The 18163-nt window shown below is 37.5% G+C and overlaps 1 protein-coding gene across 1 annotated transcript in view; it reads right to left on the bottom strand.

Moving 5' to 3' along the window:
• LANCL1 (LanC like glutathione S-transferase 1) overlaps positions 1–18163 on the bottom strand; it is a 46665-nt gene that overhangs the window by 14981 nt on the left and 13521 nt on the right. Inside the window, 1 exon segment of the mRNA XM_021008707.2 lies at positions 7521–7728. Within this exon segment, the coding sequence (XP_020864366.1) occupies positions 7521–7728 (208 nt within the window).

The following is an 18163-nucleotide window of genomic DNA, read 5'->3' as shown; positions in this document are numbered from 1 at the left end:
AGAGACCCTAATGTGACTGTCAACCTAGGGCAACCTAGTTCCTTGACCTTTGTAGAGATGGACAATGGAGGCATCCTTGAACTCCTGGGGGATAACCTCCTATTGACACACAACATGGAAGATTTTAGTCAGATTTTGTAGAAGCAGTGGACCCCTTGCCTTGCAAATCTCAGTTGGAATAGAATCAGCACCAGGTAATTTGCCACATAAGATGAGCCTAATAGCATTCAAAAACCTCTTCTTCAGTTGGAAGTTTGGATAGAGAAGGATTAACTTCAACCTGAGCTATATGGTCAGCGCCTTCGGTATTGATTGATGGCAGTCTGTTGAGAACACTATGGAAGTATTTAGCCCACCTCCAGGATCACATCTTTATTACTAATCAATGTGGCTCTACAGCACTGAGTAGTTGAGAGATGCACCACAGGTCTTTGGCCCATAAGGCACCATAAAACCTCTTTGGATTGTTATTATCAGAGTAATACTAAATTTCACCTGCCTTCTTACTGAGCCAAGAATCCTGTATCTCCCTAAGCTTTGCTTGCACTTTACTTCTGATGGAGTTAAATGCTGCTTTCTTAGAGATGGATGAGCTATCTTGCTGGTAAAACCTGTAGAGTTCTCGTTTTTCACTTAGCAGCTTCTGAATTTCTCCATTACTTTTGTCAAACCAATCTGATGTCTGCAAGTGTTCTGGCCCAGATGAGTAAATGTGATACTGTACACCAAATCTCTGAAAGCCCCCCATTCCTTTTCTGTTCCACTTTTGCCAACCATGTATTGGCTTAGCTTTCCCTCCAACTTAGTAACAAACTGTTCATGCTCAGAGAAGCGCTCTAACCTGTTGACATTCAGTCTTCTGGTGGTTGTCTTGCCTTAGGGCCACCTTTTTTGTTGAATGCGAATGTTCAACTTGGAGAGGATATGTCTATAATTAGTCCAGCCCCCTGCGTGCCACACATTGTCTTCATCACTCTCACATTCTGTCTGTCTCTTCTCCTTAGAATGACATAGTCTCATTACATGTCAATGTTTGCTATGAAGGTGCATCTATGAAGTTTTATTATTGTTAAGGTAAATGGAAGACAGTGTTGGTGACAAGAAGATATAAGTCTTCAGTAGTACATGTTTGTTGCTGTTTCTGACTCCCTTCCTCCCAAGGACTCTCTGCTATGTCTGACAGTCTGTACCTATTCTGGGGTTAAAGTCACCCAGAGTTACAAGCTGGTCCACTTTCAGCACACTGATGATGAGGTCACCTGGTCTTCATAAAATTTTTGACTTCATCAGTTTGTCATGCACTGATGATGGTGGTGTGATACTTTCTTGCAAATGGCAATTGCATAGTCATAAGCCTGTTGTTCACTTCTTTTGGGAGGCGTACAAGATGGTCTGTGGTTGTTATGTAGGGCATATGTAGTTTTATGCCAAGGCAGATAAAGAGAGGTGAAATACTACCAATGAACAAATTCAGGAAAAGAATAGCCCAGGTGCCTTTTAACACATCAATCATGAATAGGCTGGAAAAAGAAAAACACAGGGGTTGCAAGAGTTCCTTGGTGTCAGGGACTGCATGTACAGAGCCTTCCATCATTCTGGCTGCTTCTATCTATATGTCTGTCTCTCCTCCTTCTGGGAGAAGAGGCCTGGTTTAATTGGCCTACATGACTCTAAAAACACCATTAATTTTTTTTTTAAAATCTGTCCTTGGTATACATTCTAAAGATGAGGATGCCTTAAAATGAATTACTTCTGATATTTCAGTAATTAACTTCCCTCTTGGATGCAGTTAATTACCACATAAGTTGGATTTTTCTTACACTGAATTATACAATTGTGTTTTATCAAGATTCCAAGGTACTTTCCTATTTCATTTATCTTTTAAGTAACATATATATGAAAAGTACTTTGACGTCAGTATAAAACTCTAATAAAAATATACACTATTTCATTTTGTAAGCAATTTTATATTCTCAACCGTTATAAAAGGCAGACTACTGCTGTCCTCAGTTAATTAAGAAAATGGCCTTAGGTGGTGGCTACACTTCCCCACCGTAAAATGAGGGGTGTGGACCACACGACTTCTCAAGTCCCTTCTAGCTCTAAAGCTATGATCCTAGATCCAAACATCTCTTTATGCTTCAATTTCTAAGTAAAATAGATATAGAAGAGCCAATATTAGAACTTCAAAAACCAAAATAATTCATGCTGTTAGATTCAAAAGGCCTTGATACTTCTCAAACACTGTTTTCTGAATTGAAAAAACTGAGCTCCAAACACATTGCTTTAGAAACACTGCTTGCCCTGTGGGATGGTAAAACTTCTTAGAGAAAAGAATAGAGGAAATGGTTCATACCAAATTAAGAGAAAAAGGACCAAGGCTGAATGGTTCTAAAGAAGGGTCCAGCTAAATCCTGTTATAACTAACATCCTGAACAAGTCATGTGCTAATACTAACAGCTAATACACAGCGCTTTAAAGTTTACAAAGTACTTTACGTATGTTATTTCACTTGATTCTCATAACCACTTTTTTTTTTTGGCTAGGCAATGGGGTTAAGTGACTTGCCCAGGGTCACAAAGCTAGTAAGTACTATGTATCTGAGGCTGGATTTGAACTCAGGTACTCCTGAATCCAGGGTCAGTGCTCTATCCACTGTGCAACCCAGCTGCCCCTCATAACCACTTTTGGAGGTAGGAGCTATCATACCTATGCCCTTTTAGAGATGAAGAAATTGTGGCTGAGAAGTTAAATAACATAGATACTCAATGTCTGGACAGAATTCAAACCCAGGCATTCCTGTCTCTAAGACTACTACTCTATCCACTGTACTACCTGCTAAAACAGAATAAATTTATTTAAATAACCTAAACTTTTTCAAATTTAAGGGCTGGCCTATCTTGAAGCAGTCTGATATATCTGACGATTGCATCATGTTGTTGTTGCTGGTCAGTCATTTTTCAGCCGTGCCCAGTTCTTCTGATCCCATTTGGGGTTTTCTTGGCAAAGATACTGGAGTGTTTTGCCATTTCCTTCTCCAGCTCATTTGACAGATGAGGACACGGGGACAGACAAGGTCAGGGACTTGTCCAGAGTCACACAACTAGTAAGTGTGTGAGGCCCGATGTGAACTCAGAGAGATGAGTCTTCCTGACTCCAGGCCCAGTGCTCTATCCATTTCTACTTATGAGTAAGACTTAAGTAAAAATGAAATAGAATATCCCATTATTTCATGGGTAAAGTAACCAATAACTCTTCATTCATATTTTTGAGGGGGAAAAAAACCACCATCTTTCTGTCTGTCGCTGTCATGATTTAAACCACAGATTTAAACCAACTATGCAATTTAAAAAATCCCATTTCCTCTAGTCTTGCTTTCTCCTCCAGCAGAGTTGACAGTTTACTACTTTCTGAAGAACAGGGACATCATATGGTTCTTTGAGGTGACTCTTGCTGCTGTTTCCAACTTACAAAAGGCAAATCTGACTCTACAAATCACAATATTGCAGAAATATTTCTTCAGGATTCTAGAAGCATAAGAGAGAATTAAAATAGGCAATATCAGCATGAAGTCCTGGAAAAAGCATGGCACTGGACAAGGCTTAGGAATCCTGTAATTCTGCCACTAATCAGCAGTTAATTCTGGAAAAGTTACTTATCCTCTCTAAATCCTTAGTTTTCTTACCTATAAATTAAAAGATTAATTTAGGTGATTTGTATTGTTCCTTCTTAGTCAAAGATTCTAATTTTGTATTTCATGGATTCCTCCTGTTTGTACTCGAGATCGTTCTAAGCCATGCATTTCTGTCATGCCAATTCCCATGATGGCATCATTGTTGGCTAAGAGTGAAATTAGAAGAGCCACAAAGACAGACACATCAAAAAGATATGCACAGACAGTATATTCTAGCACTGAGGTCATGAGTATTATAAAGTCTTAAATATATTTTTATTTTATGCATGAAAATGGAGATGTAATAATAACAAGTACTTGAGAGTAGGCTCGAAAAAAATTATTGGACGTGTTTAAAAAATAGGAATGATTGCATTCTTATAAACATAAACATAAAATGCCTTTTAAAACAATCTGTAAGTAGGCCAACGCCACACAAGACCTGATGGTATAGTTGTATGCAGAAGCTAATAAATAGGCTACTCAAGGAAATCAGTCACCTGAAATATCTTATATGAACCCTAAGGGAGTCATAACTAACAGTGGGGCTTATTCTTCTAGCTGCAGAAAAAAATGACACCAAACTTAGTTGCCAAGCCAAATGTTTACATTTAACATGTACACAATCCTTCTATAGTTGTTACTAGGCACGTCATGACACCTAAGGTTTTTTTATTCCTTTGTCTCAGAACTTTCACATTAATTTTTTGGTGCTAATTTTATCCCAATAGCAGTTAAATAAATCAAATGGGCTCAGTCCAAATACTTCATAAAATTCTATTTTTTCTACTAGCTCCACAGATGCAAGCTCCTTATAAAAATGGATTTTTTTCCATAAAATATTATGATCACTTATAAATAAACAAAACAACATCTAGCAGTTTTGTTATGAGACATGCTTTAGGATATAAACAATGTTATTGGCATCTTTTAGCTTTACAGGAATTCTTCAAAAATGTGAAACGTTCCCTCTGAATAGTTCTAGGTTTTCTTGTGTCTGTTAATTCAGTAATACTTCATACTTTTAAAAATAATACTTTATTTCTCCCCTAATTACATGTAAAAACAATTTTTAACACTTTCTTTTTAAGGTTTTGAGTTCCAAAGTCTATCCTTTCTCTTACCCCTCTTTGAAATGGTAAGCAATCTGATCTAGGTTATACATGCACAATCAGGTAAAAATTTCCAAGTAATACTGAATACCTTTAAGGAAAATCTACTTATCAGTTACAAGCTGATGAAAATCCATGTTCCATGACTTTTAAAATATAAAATGTGGTGCCATGGAAAGAGAACTGGATTTGGAGTAGAGAACTCAAGTTCCAATGCTAGTTCCTGTGACCTGGAAAATTCATGTACCTCTATGAGCTCAATTTTCCTCATCTAAAATTGCAGTGGGTGGGGAGATGGATTAGGTGATCTCTATTAAGGTTTTTTTTCAGGTCTATCACTATGATTTTATGATACTGCATGGAATTACAACTGAAATAACAGGTGGTTGAAAAGCTTTAATGAGATCCAAAGTACATTAGTAGACCTTTTTTTGATGAAAATACCAAATTAAAAAAAACAAAAAAACCAAAAAACTAAATGCCCTGCAGAGGAACGCTTTTAATAACTCAACTTACTTTCTATTTTACTAACATAAATTATCAAATTGTCAAGAAAGACTTCAATGAAGCCTTATGGTAACTTTTCAATTGCTGTTCTTTTCCCTCAGAAAATTTTTTACAAAGCCTTATTTTCCAGGGCTGTGAGCCTAATAACTGCCAATAGGTGGCAGTGCAGAATTAGAATTCTGACTACATGAAGCCACACTTATCTGCCTTATGAAAGTTCAACAAAGAAGTGAATCCTCTCTAAACACTTTATAGTAAAGGATAGCATCCCATTAAAATTATATTGTACAGTTTTGGAGAAAAGAGCTATTTCATACTTGTTGGGTTTGAATTCAAGTCACGAACATCATCAATTGGGTTCAATGATCATTAAAGGCAACATTTTTCTTTTAACTGCATGTTTTATATTTTGCACAATGGTGATAAACTGAAGAGATAATGGAATTTATAAAGCATAATGGATGTTTTAAGTGTTTTGGAAACCTTAGAATCCAGGAGCAGATATTTGCTTCTCCATTTATTTGTTTTGAAAGGCTGGTGGTATTGATTGTAACACAACATTTTTTATTACAGGGAATAAAGCAATGAAATAGTATCAAAGGAAAAATAAAAGCATAAAAAGGAACAATTTTGTTTGCCATATCTCAGACATTTTTCAGCATGTCAAGTTGTTTGGTGGAAATTTTGTATTGTACAAGGAAATCATCTTGGCAAGTTTTTCCAAGAAGGCTTTTCTAGACATGTCATATGATAAAGGAGATACCCTATTATCCTATTTGGACAAAATCAGAAAGTAGAAGTTCTAGATCATCCTCAAAACTGCCTGTAATAAATTATTTGAGAGTAAATCACTTCCCTGATTAAAAAATGGTGACAGTGACATTCATTTGGGGTCATATTCTGAGATCTCTGGGTAGAAGGAGTTAGAATAGCAAAAATGGGCATAGTATAAATATAAACTAGGAATGTCTGGTGCTGCTTATTGCAACTTTTCATTTAAAGTAACAGAAGACTCCAACATACTCATATTCTTGTAGCACACCATGATGTCAACATCCTAGAATTCTTCACTCCCAAAAGGCCATTTCTTTAAAACACCCGATGTGGTTAGGGTGTAATGCTGGGAGTAGAACCCATTTCACTACACATCATAGCTTGGGGGCTTAATTTATTTTATCAAAGGATTGTTGTGTGACATACTAGATGGGAAGCAAGAGAAAGCAAAGGGAGGCAACACAGAAAACAGAAGACCAGAGGAAAAATTACCTTGGTGCATAAGTAGGAAAAACTCAAGTTTTCTCTAATTGTGATAAAAGCATTAAGATAGAGGGGTACATCAAGTACAGAGCTCTGATGCTACTAGATTTGTGATGAAGTGATTTATGGCTTTATTAATGAGAAGGAATTATAGAGAATCTGTAATTTATTTTTTTTCAAATTCCTATAAACTCCCTTGCTCTGTTACAAAGCCTTAAAAACTGAGAAAAAAAGCTATTACCATAATGAATGAATTTTCCTATCACATATTCACATTTTGTACTCTTTACCTGAAGAAAAATGCTAAAAAAGGGTGGGGGGGAAGGATGGATTAAATTTTGATAAAAAGTGTTTATGACTGTGGTGGTCATACTAAAATTGAAATATATGACACTGGGCTTACCCCATTTATTATTTTTTAATCTATAAGAGTGAGTCATCAAAAAATAGTTTCCAAAGGACTCTGAACTTGCTTAGTTCAAAATGAAATAGTTTGTTTCTGCTTCTCTGTTCCAACATATGCTGGTTGTTGGTTAACATTAAGCAATTCAGCCTCAACAGAACAAAAACATGCTAACTAACTTTAAGAATAATAACCTGTGTTTCTTTACTACAATTGCTAACCTGGGCCAGACTGGCTGGTGAGGACCACACACGGAGCTTCCCAACTGGACAACTGGTCAAGAGATTTCATTCTACTAGCACTAGCAATGAATTGCTGCTAAGCTTTGAGCATGCTCATGTCAAGATAACTTGCTATAAAATAGAAATTATAGTCCTAACCCATAATTACAACAAGCGATTTGTACATGGATTACTCAAATGATCATCATAGGAATACCGGAAGAAAAGGACTTGATACGTACAAGGTAATGTCATGAGAATATTTTTGATTCAACCCTGCTTACTCACGTACAATCATTGAGATATATGGTGTCTAGATAAGACAATTCTCCGCTAAAGAAACGTACCGAGTGATGCACTCCTCTGCCTGTTTCTCATTGCCCATCTTGTGGTACACCACAGCTCCCACTGCTAAAGGGCCAGCATCCCCACAAAGGAAGGTGATGGTGCGCTTGGTCAGGGAACACAAACTCTTTTTCACGTATTCATGGGACATCTGTAGGTAGACTGGGTCTCCATACACATCAAAGAGATGTAAGTACAGTACAGCAATCCCTGGAAAGGAAATATTCGTTCAGGTAAGGATGATGCTGTCTTTTGGGGTGCTGTCTAAAAGAGGCAGGTGGGTGGTGCTGGGCCTGGAAGACTTGAGTTCAAAACCTTACCAGCTGTGTGACTCAGGGAAAGTCACTTACCTCACAGGGCTGCTGGAAGGGTCACTTAGGATAAAATTTGTAAAATGCTTAGCACAGTGCCTGGTGTATAATGGCAGTCACTTATATAAATGTTTACTCCCCTCCTTCCTTCCCTTTCCTTACTCAAAACAGGACGTAGCAACCCATCATACACCCTTGTATCATCCCCATGGTGACTAGTACACAAGGCATTCAATAAACATTGCCAAATAACTGAACTAAAGAATTGAGTTGAATGATAGCAATGAATAAGAACTCAATTAAAATAATGTTCTATGGTTCACAAATAATTTTCCTCACAACCAACCTGTAAGTTGACAGGATAAGTAATGTTATCCCCACTTGATAAGGAAATTGAGATTAAGGGAGTTGAAATGATTTGCCCAGGGTCTGAGTGCTAATCAGTCCCACAGAATTTAGAGCTGCTGAGTAACTGAGAGACTATCTAGCCCAAGTCTTTCACTTTACAGATGAAGAAACCAAGGCCCAGAGCTGTTAAGTATCTTGCCCAAGGTCACAGACTAAGTAAGTGGCAGAGCTGGGAACTGAACCTACCTTTTCTGACTCCAAGATCACTGCTCTTTCAATGAAAACGGGCTGCTCCCTCTCTGAGAAAGGCAAAACACTGACTAGTGCACCAACACTTTTTTCTCCTCTCTGGACCTGAAATTTCATCAGTATACAAACTCTGGGTGAGGAAATTCCCTCTACTAATGCACATCACCAATAGGCTTAGAGAGTTGCCCGAGGGCACTGAGAGGTTAGTTAATTTGCTTGAGATCCAACAAACAGCCAGTATATGTCAGATGTGAGACTCAGACCCAGATCTTCCTGAATCCAATGCCAGATCTCTCTACACTCTACCTCTTGTTAGTAAACAGACAGCCCAACTCCATATATAAATAATCAGGAATCTGTGAGCACAAAAGGAGAAACTTGCTTTATGCCTAAATAGGAAGAGCTCGGTTTATCTTTAGGAGGAAGATGATTTTCTTTTCATAAAAATAAAAAGAAATATTCTGCTCCCCTACCCTGCCTTCTTGTTTGCCACAGGCAGGCCTTTAAAGAAACATATAAAAGTTACTCATTCTCTGGGAAAGTATGTTCTGCTTCCCCCAGCTCTTTTCTATAGGCGCTCAGCCACATCAGCACTGACATTATAAAAGCTGCATCAGTGACTCTGTCTTTGAGCCTTTCTCTGCTCTCTTCTAAGCCTACTTTTGAAGACCGTCATACAAAATGGAGGAATCATCAGTATTCCCTTATTCCAAATGCCTGTTACAGTAGGTAGAACCTCCCTTCTAAAGCCAACTGGTCTCACAGCAGACTCAAAGAGTATGAAGTAGAGAACCTACTTGCCTGCAGCATCTTTAGTATTCTCATTTTTCTCCTTATGGTACACTTTCCATCTCATTAACCATTTCTAAGAAGACACAGGTTCTGTGTTTAAGTCTAAATTAATAGAGCCCATCTCCGTGCAGATTTCAACACAGGAAGAACGCAGCCTACAAAATTACTTTCCACTGTACTGAGGCCAATTTTAAATTTAGATCGTTTTCTCATTTTGCATGGGTAATCTCCAAAGCTTCGTGCTACAGACAATTCAATTTCACAAGTATATTGAGGACAAATTTCCATTTCCTGCCAAAGTTAATAACCTTGTCCATTCCTTCAAGGCAGCTCAATGTTAGTAATTCCACAAGCTGATGATCAGATGTACCAGTGCTTGGCGTTTGTATGTACAAGCACATGAAACTGTGTTTTGGGGTAGGAAAAAAAAATTTCTTTTCACAAGTGATCAATGTCAAGTGCTTCTCCTTGCATGAGGTCCTTAATGGGCTTTATCTCTATCCACCCAACTCATAGTGAGAGTGATAGGTTTTAAATTGTTACCTTTTCACTATTCAGGCAGCTTCTTTTCCCACTGCGGTCTCAACTGTTCTAATTAAGTAATGTAAGCACCATGGCCAAATAACTGACATGACTGAAGTCTAGGAAAATAAAAAGGGATTAAATACAAGCCTCATAATTGTTTCCTTCTACAGGCTTTTTCCATCTCATTTTCAGCAATTTTATTGCCCCCAAAACATCAATTCTTTTTTTTTTTAAGAAACTTGAGCTTTCTGAAAGCCCTAAATGTGAAGTTTTGTATATTTTCTATAAAATACACTAGATTATCATTTCTCAAATCTTTCCATGTTTTAAGTGAAACAGCACAGCAATGCCCTTGTTAAAGAATTTATAGTTTAGGTGTAGACAAAATGCCTCAAGACAGAAGAAAATTGGAGATGGGGGAACTAGAGGAGGCTTTTTCCAATTCTAGGATTCTATACTTCTAAGCTCCAAGTTTCTATCTTTAGCTATACTTTCTATGTGCATCAGTTTCTACATTCTTAAAATAATGGCTCTTCTATTTCCTTCATTTTACTCATGAGATTAAAAAGCATTAAAACTTTAAAGCATTAAAAGTGCTTTAAACAAAAAAAAAGGAAAAAAAGTTAGTTATATTGATTCAAAGCCTTCATAAATAACGTGGCCAGAACAGAAAATTACAAGGCCAGCAAAAAGCACACTAAGCTGAAGTTATTTAATGTAATACTCTATTCCTCCCTATCAAATTTTAACAGTATAAGAAGATAAACAGGGGTTTTTAAATCCTCAGTCCTTTCACGTCTAAAAATCTTGGGTGAAATAGCTTAAATTTGCTACGTATGCTGCTCTAAGCACAAGGAGGACCTGTATACAAACAACATCACATCATCTCTATAGCTGAAAGTTTCTAGACAGAAACAGAGGGCTGGAAAAGTAGGCATCTTCTTAAAGCTGTACTGGGGAAACTTAAAGACTTCATATTTCTACCTATCCAACTTATACATACATTACTTCTGGCTCCAGATAATGCTTTACAAAACCCTCACTTTCATGAGCAATAAACTTACTCCAATTAAGGAAAGAAAACCTGTATTATGTGTGGGTTACCCACCTTTGCCCCAAATTAAGAGTTAAGCTTTTATTTCACCTCAGAATAGAAGCATGTTTCATTTAAGTTCACTGGTCAATGGACAAGCAAAATGAAAATATTAAGATTCCTCAAGGAGACTAAAAGATTGTATTATCCTATTTTTTTTTTGGTGGCAAGCAGAAGGGAGAGAGGGAAGAAGGGGTGTAGTATTTAGGAGACTAACCAAGCAGAATACTAACTATTCATGAAAGAAATAAAATGCAGCAGGCATCTTCCCTTTATAGCTTACCCTTGATGCCAAGACCAAAAAAAAAAAAAGTAACGTTTCTTTCAATGTTTTGATTTGAACTTGAAATCACCATTTGAGATGAATTTTGAAACTTAGTTATTTAACAGCATTTATGGAAAATCACTAACCAAAGAGTCACATTGTAACTTGTCAAATGTCTTGTTCAGTAAATACAAGGGACCATAATTTCCCTATGCTCTTTGCATGTGAAACTTTCATAATATGAAAGGTTTGTAAGGGACCTTCCAAGGTAATTTAGTCCAGACCTTTACTTCAGAGATAAGGAAAAAGAAACACAGAGTAAAATGACTTGTCCATGACCACACCCAGGTTATAGACAGTAAGCTCCCATTATCCAGAATGGTTGGGAAATGGAATAATTTAATAATTTAACATTCTGGTTAACCAAATGTTAGCACATACATCACATGCAGATTTTCACTTATTTTCAAGAATTAGAGACAGCATGGCACAGTGGAAAGCCTGCTGGATTTGGAGTCAGAGACTACTACTGGTGTTAATCCATCCGTTACTCCAATCCAATGACTTCTGAGGTCTTTTCCAAATCTATGGTCTTAAAAAATAAAGTATATATAAAATCCAAAGTGTCCTGAACACAAATTTTTTTTTGCTTTTTGGTGAGGCAATCGGGGTTAAGTGGCTTACCCAAGGTCACGCAGCTAGTAAATGTCAAGTGTCTGAGGCCGCATTTGAATTCAGATCCTCCTGACTCCAAGGCCGGACCTCTATCCACTGCACCACTTAGCTGACCCTCCTGAAGACAATTTTATCATTCTTTGTTTGATTCAGAAAGTCTGTTAGGACCTTGTAGTACAATAGGTCATCATTACAAACATCTATTTCACTGCAGAACACTATGGGATGTATAGTAGTTATTTGAATTTTTTTGTCATTTGAATTTTGATAAATAGAGTTTAATGAATGATGTAGCATCATCAAAGAGCTGGTAGATGTCTAAGGATGGCTAAGAGGGAGTAATGATTGAAAGACTAACATAAATAAAAGTTGTGATGTTAAGAATATGAATGCCATGCTATTGTTCACATTCTTTTTTATTATTATTTATTATTATTTTATTTTCTTTCATTCGAGTCTTCTTGTACAAAATGACTACTATGGAAATATTTTACATAACTGCACATGTATACCCTATATCTGATTGCTTATCGTCTCAGGTTGGGGAGAAGAAGGGAAAGAATTTGGAACTCAAAACTTTAAATAAAAATGGTAAAAAAAAAAAGAATATGAATGCTACTGTGTAGCAGATGCCTGCGTCCACTATGATGGTTAATCTCCAGGGAGGCGAAAAAGAAAGAAAGAGAGGAAGAAAGAGAGAGAGAGAAAGAGAGAGAGAGAGAGAGAGAGAGAGAGAGAGAGAGAGAGAGAGGAGAGAGAAAGAAAGAAATCATGCAGACCAGGGAGTAGCAAGTTATGAACAAGCTCCGTTTATTGATCTGAGAGTTAAGACTTTTATACCCCACTCATGGGAACAGCACCCAGAGTGGAAAAGGCAGAAGTATCAACAATAATTTTTCTCATGGGAACGGTAACTGGGGGGAGTTCCCCCAGAGTCATCTCCTCGCTTCTCGGTTTTCTTTCAAGGTCCTTCTGTTCTCAAGGGAAAGGCAGTGCAGGGGAGGGGTCGGAGAGCCTACTTTCTGACTTAGATGGCTCTTAGATTTTAGAATAGGCTGGACATAAAACCCGGCCTGGCCTATATCCTCAAACCCAGCAGTGCAAGTCCTCAACACTACTGAAAATTTCAGAGTAGTTTCTGCAAATGAAGCTCCAAGCAAATGAATTTAACCACATAAACACTTATACTGACATTTACAATTAAGAATGCTCCTTGATTTGTTGCTACTATTTTTGATATTCATCTGCACAAACTGGAGTCAATGCTGCTTTTCTAAAGATGCATCTTGTAGGAATGACATAATTGTGTCTCACAGAGGTTGTCTTCTCTTTTGTGATTTTCTCTTTACACTAATACATAAGTACCTCAAAAGGAAATTTCAGCAAGTACAAATGCTATTCTGACAGTGAATTACAGTGAAATGGCCTACTTGATTTCTGGTTAATCAAGGTGTTCATTTCCCTTATGATGACATCTTAGTTAATAATTCTAAGGTCTGAATATTAAAGACTCAGAATCACTCTTTTTCAGCAGAAATCTTAAACCTCTGGTATTTGCTTTGGTTTACTCAAAGATGTAGCTTTTCATCAAGGAAAAAGGGAAAGTGCCTCCTCCTCCTCCTCCTCCTACTACAAAAAGCCTATATAATTTGCTAAGCACAGATCATATTCCAGGTCCTGCTGCCAGGGAAGGAATGAAAAGACATGGAAGGCATCATATTCTCTTCCTTGCTTTGACTGCCAAAGGAAAACTAGAAAAGTGATAAACTCAAATATTTATTGAACACTTACGGCTGCCCAAGTTTTTGCTGGAAAATCAGGTAATTAGCATAAAAAGGCACTGTCTCATCTCCTGTATCAGTACAGTGGTATGGACAAACCAAGGAGAGAAGCAGGTATTAGCACTTAACATTTTAATCTTTATTGAACGGAACTGAAAATGTGAAAGAGCCTGACCTAGTGTAGAGGAAATGGGATGGAAAGGAAGGGAAATCTGAAAGATATTAAAAGTCAATTTTAATATTAAAGTCAATAGAAACATTAAAAGCTGTTAAAAAGTCATTTAAAAATTAAAAATGAATTAGTGATTGACTAAGTTTATGGGATAAAAGAGAGGGATTCACCAAAGAGCTTTTCCAAGATTTTGAGATGGACTGAATGGGACACTGGTGGTACCAGAGACAGAGATAAACAGTTTGGGGGAAGAGTTCACTGGTACATAAAAAAATTTATAAATTCTGTTGGGGGAGCAGACTGCATTTCCCCAAGATGACTTCAAGCTACTACATATCGGTATATCTATGATGTTTGTGAGAACTGCAGCTAGAACTTGAGGGGAAACCACTTAAATAATGCAAAATTTAAGAATCATGTTCTCTTGAGTGAACAGAATTACACTTTGTCTAAGGAGCACAGAGTCCTTCATAAACATTATTTCATTAATCTCAAAACATTGCGTTGAGGAGGTAACTAGCTATTTTAAAAAATAGTCACAATACTTTATAATTATAACGTGCTTTAAATTATTGATTAAACATTCCTAATGTCTAGTCCTATGAAGTATGAGGGCAATTCAGGAGTGGTCCATTTTTAAATGGCACCATTTGCTATAATGAGGCTGATGAAATTACATTTTATAAACGAGGAAACCAAAGCAAGAGGTTATTTGTCCTGCCACTGAAATTCTTGGAGTAAGATTTATCGCCAGTGCCTTGAATCAAAGGAGGTAAGTGACAATAAAATCTGTGATTGCTTGGAAAAAAAAAGAAGAAAAAAGGAGAGCATACAAAGAAGATAAAGGCCAGGAGAGAATCTCGGGTACACCTAGAGTTAAGAGGCATGATGGAGATCAAGAAGAGCCATAAAAGGAGACTGAGGAGTAAGCAAGACAGGAAGGAAGAAAACCAAGAGTCCGCAATGTCATGGAAATCCGGAAAGTAAATAGGAGACAGTGGTCAATAGCAACAAATACTGCAATGAGGTCAAGAAGAATGTGGATTTAGAAAAGGCCATCACATCTGGCAATTAAGAGATCATTAGTAACTTGGCAGAGAACAGTTTCAATTATATGAGGAGGACAGAATCCAGACTGCAAAGGGTTGAGAAGTCAGAGGAGAGGAAACAGAAGCAGTGGATAGAGAAAGCTTTTCCTAGTGGTTTGGCTGTGGACAAAAAAAATTAAAAATAAAAAGGATGCTGAAGGATGCTGCCTTGAATGGATGGTACGGTTAAATGAAGATTTCTTTTTTTTGGATGGGACATATAGGGGTATGTTGTAAACATTAAGAAAGAAGCCAGTAGACAGGAAGACTGGAAAGTACAAAAAAGTAGCAGTACAGGGTAGGGCTAACCACGGATGGTCTTTATAAAACACTTCTATTTTGCATTTCTGTGGTTATTCTTTCCTTTTTGGTGAGGCAATTGGGGTTAAGTGACTTGCCCAGAGTCACACAGCTAGGAAGTATTATATGTCTGAGGCTGGGTTTGAACTCAGATCCTCCTGACTCTAGGGCCAGTGCTCTATCCACTATGCCACCTAGCTGCCCCAGTTATTCTTAATATTCTTCATTTATTTTATAAACAGGCCTTGGTGATGTAGATCCTTTGTTACAATACTATTTCAGTTTTGTACATAATATCTTAATAAGCATATTAGGTTGGGCATGGAAATATTCTCTTTTCTTCATGTACTCTAGGAGCAGAATGGTGTTGAGGTTATAGGTACTGCTAAAACTGAGGCACTGGAGATGCTTAACATCAGTGCTATACATAAATGCATAGAACCCTAAGACAATTTTGAATGGTATGGACATAAAAAAATTTCTGACAGAGGGAGCAGTAGGTTGTACACACTTAAGTTGTACAACTTCTCTGTTACAATTTTGCCCCATCTGAAGCTTAAAAGTTCCATAATTATTGCAGAAAGTGCACTGGATTGCAAATCAGAGGTCCTGAGTTTGAATCCTACGACCGTTACTAGTGGAGTTAACTATACTTCTCTGCACCTATTTTCTCAGTCAGATGGTGAAAGAGGGGGAGGGTTGGATTAGATTATCTGTAAGATCGCTTCCCTATGAATGTATTTCTCTTCAATGTAATATAAATACAAGACACTGAAACTCATCTAGCTAACAGGAAGCCATCTGACTAGCCTTCCTTAGAATGATTATAACTTTTGACTGTCACAGATTTTTGTTTTTAAGTCAGAAAAGGTCTTACAAAGCCAACCCTCCAGAAAAGTGAGACCCTAAAAAGAGAAAGTCTTGCAGTTAGGGGCAGCTGAAGAACTAGAATCCAAGGCTCCAATCTAGTGCCCCTTCAGGTTACTGGGGTGCCTCTACTTTGCAACACCTCCGAGCTTGCGAATATGCTGCTTTTTAAAGAAAGCTTCTTGAGTTCTGCCTCCCCAATTAAATTATAAAGCCCTTTGGGGCAGGCCATATTCTGTTTCTGACCAGCATCCCTACCCCCTTCCCAGTACTTTCTTTGTATAATGTTCTATACATAGTAGCATGAAATAACTACCACCAATAGATTAACATTCCTTCATATTTAGCAAGTGATTTGTAGTTGACAAATTCCTTACAACAACCCTAGGACGGAGGCAGCTCAAGTATTATTCCCATTTTACAGACCATAAGAACATATGATCACAGATAGAAAGCTGAAAGGGAACTTAGAGGCCATCTACCAACTCTTTCATTTTGGTGAGAAATTTCATTTCATGATGAATGGAATGAGGGCGTGAATGGTTTGTCAAGATCACATGGTCAGCAAACAGCAGGTTTAGACTGGAACTCAGGTCTTTTGAACCTAAGTCCACTATACACTAAACTGCCTCTGTAACCTCTGCTTGAAAAGTAAATGACTAGGCTTTTGAACAAGTTTAATCATGGGATGAGAGTTGATATATCAAAATGGTCTGTGAGACTCCAATTAAATAATATCAGTCTGGGGAGGAACCATCAAATATTCTCATGCATGTCCTTTCCCCTCACATATTCCAGGTCCTGCAGCCAGGGAAGGAATGAGAAGACATGGAAGGCATCATATTCTCCCCCTTGCTTTGACGGTCAAAGGAAAACTAGAAGAGATAAGCTCAAATATTTATTGAACACTTACTGTTGTTCAAGGTTTTGTTGGACAATCAGGTAAATAGCATAAAAAGACACTGTTTGATCTCCTGTATCAGAACAGCTGTAGACTCTGCTATTTTCTAGGTGTGACCTTGGACAAGTCACTTAAGCTCCTGAGACTTAGCTTCTTCACCTCTAAAACGAAGAAATTGGACTAGATGCCCTCCACAGGTCCTGTCAGCTTCATTGCCTATACCTCTAATTAGGCATTGAAGTGATGTCCATTAAATTGTTAATTCATGTCTTACTTTCCGCACTAGGTTATATATGACATCTACCTCTTTATATCATTCACTGTGCCTAGAAGAGTGCCTTCACTGACACTAATAAATATCTGTTTACTGACTGATGACCAAGATACTTTTTCCTGTCGCTGTTCTTTGAGCTCAAGAGTCAGGTCAAACATGCAAACAAATGGCTCGAAGACAGTTTGTTTAAGCCTTCTACCAGTTAAGTCCTATTTAAGCCAACATCTAGCGGCTTGAGGAGAATTAGTAATATCTGTGAAGGCCTTATGAATAAACAATGCTGAATGTCCCTTCTCTGGCACCTAACTTTCCTTTCCTGCTTACCTTCTATTATTTCTACATGGATTACTTCTAAAACTGGCATTTCTGACTCTGATCTCTCTCCTAAAATCTAAACAGTGGCTCTCAGTCTATGCCTTCAATTTTGTGGCAGAGTACTATAAAGGTATTTGCAAATATACAAAAATGCCTTCTATGGACTGAAAAAAATGTATTTCACATTACTGTTTTTCAAACGTATGTAAGTACTGTGTTTAATAAAGTACAAATGTATTTAGAAATGTTACTGAATTCACTGTAGCTTATCATTTTCTATTTCCTTAATATATAGATACAGTATTACAATTATTATCACGTGAGGATCGGAGAAATTTTTGACATTAAAAGATATAAGTGCCTTACCCATGATCTTACAAAGGAAGTGCCCATACTTCAAGAGAGTAAGAACCACTGCCCTGTACTCAATTCTATCTCCAGACATTTCTGTGGAGGCAGAAGAGCACTGGACTTGGAATCAGATGTGCTTTAAATCCCAGCTTTGCAATTTGACTTTGAGCGAGGTCCTTAACCTCTCAGTGCCTCAGTTTTTTCACAGTCAGACACACCATACTTTGACCCCGATACAGGATGTCATTTTGATCCTCTTCGAGCATGACGGACAATGGCCACTTTGTTCAAGTGTCATCCTCATGTCATCCTCACTGACACACACACATTTATATTTT

Source organism: Phascolarctos cinereus, unplaced genomic scaffold, assembly GCF_003287225.1.
Source record: "Phascolarctos cinereus isolate Bilbo 61053 unplaced genomic scaffold, phaCin_HiC Scaffold_7;HRSCAF=346, whole genome shotgun sequence".
Lineage (NCBI taxonomy): Eukaryota > Metazoa > Chordata > Mammalia > Diprotodontia > Phascolarctidae > Phascolarctos > Phascolarctos cinereus.
Note: the sequence above shows the minus strand (reverse complement) of the source record. Positions and strands in the feature narration are given on the sequence as shown.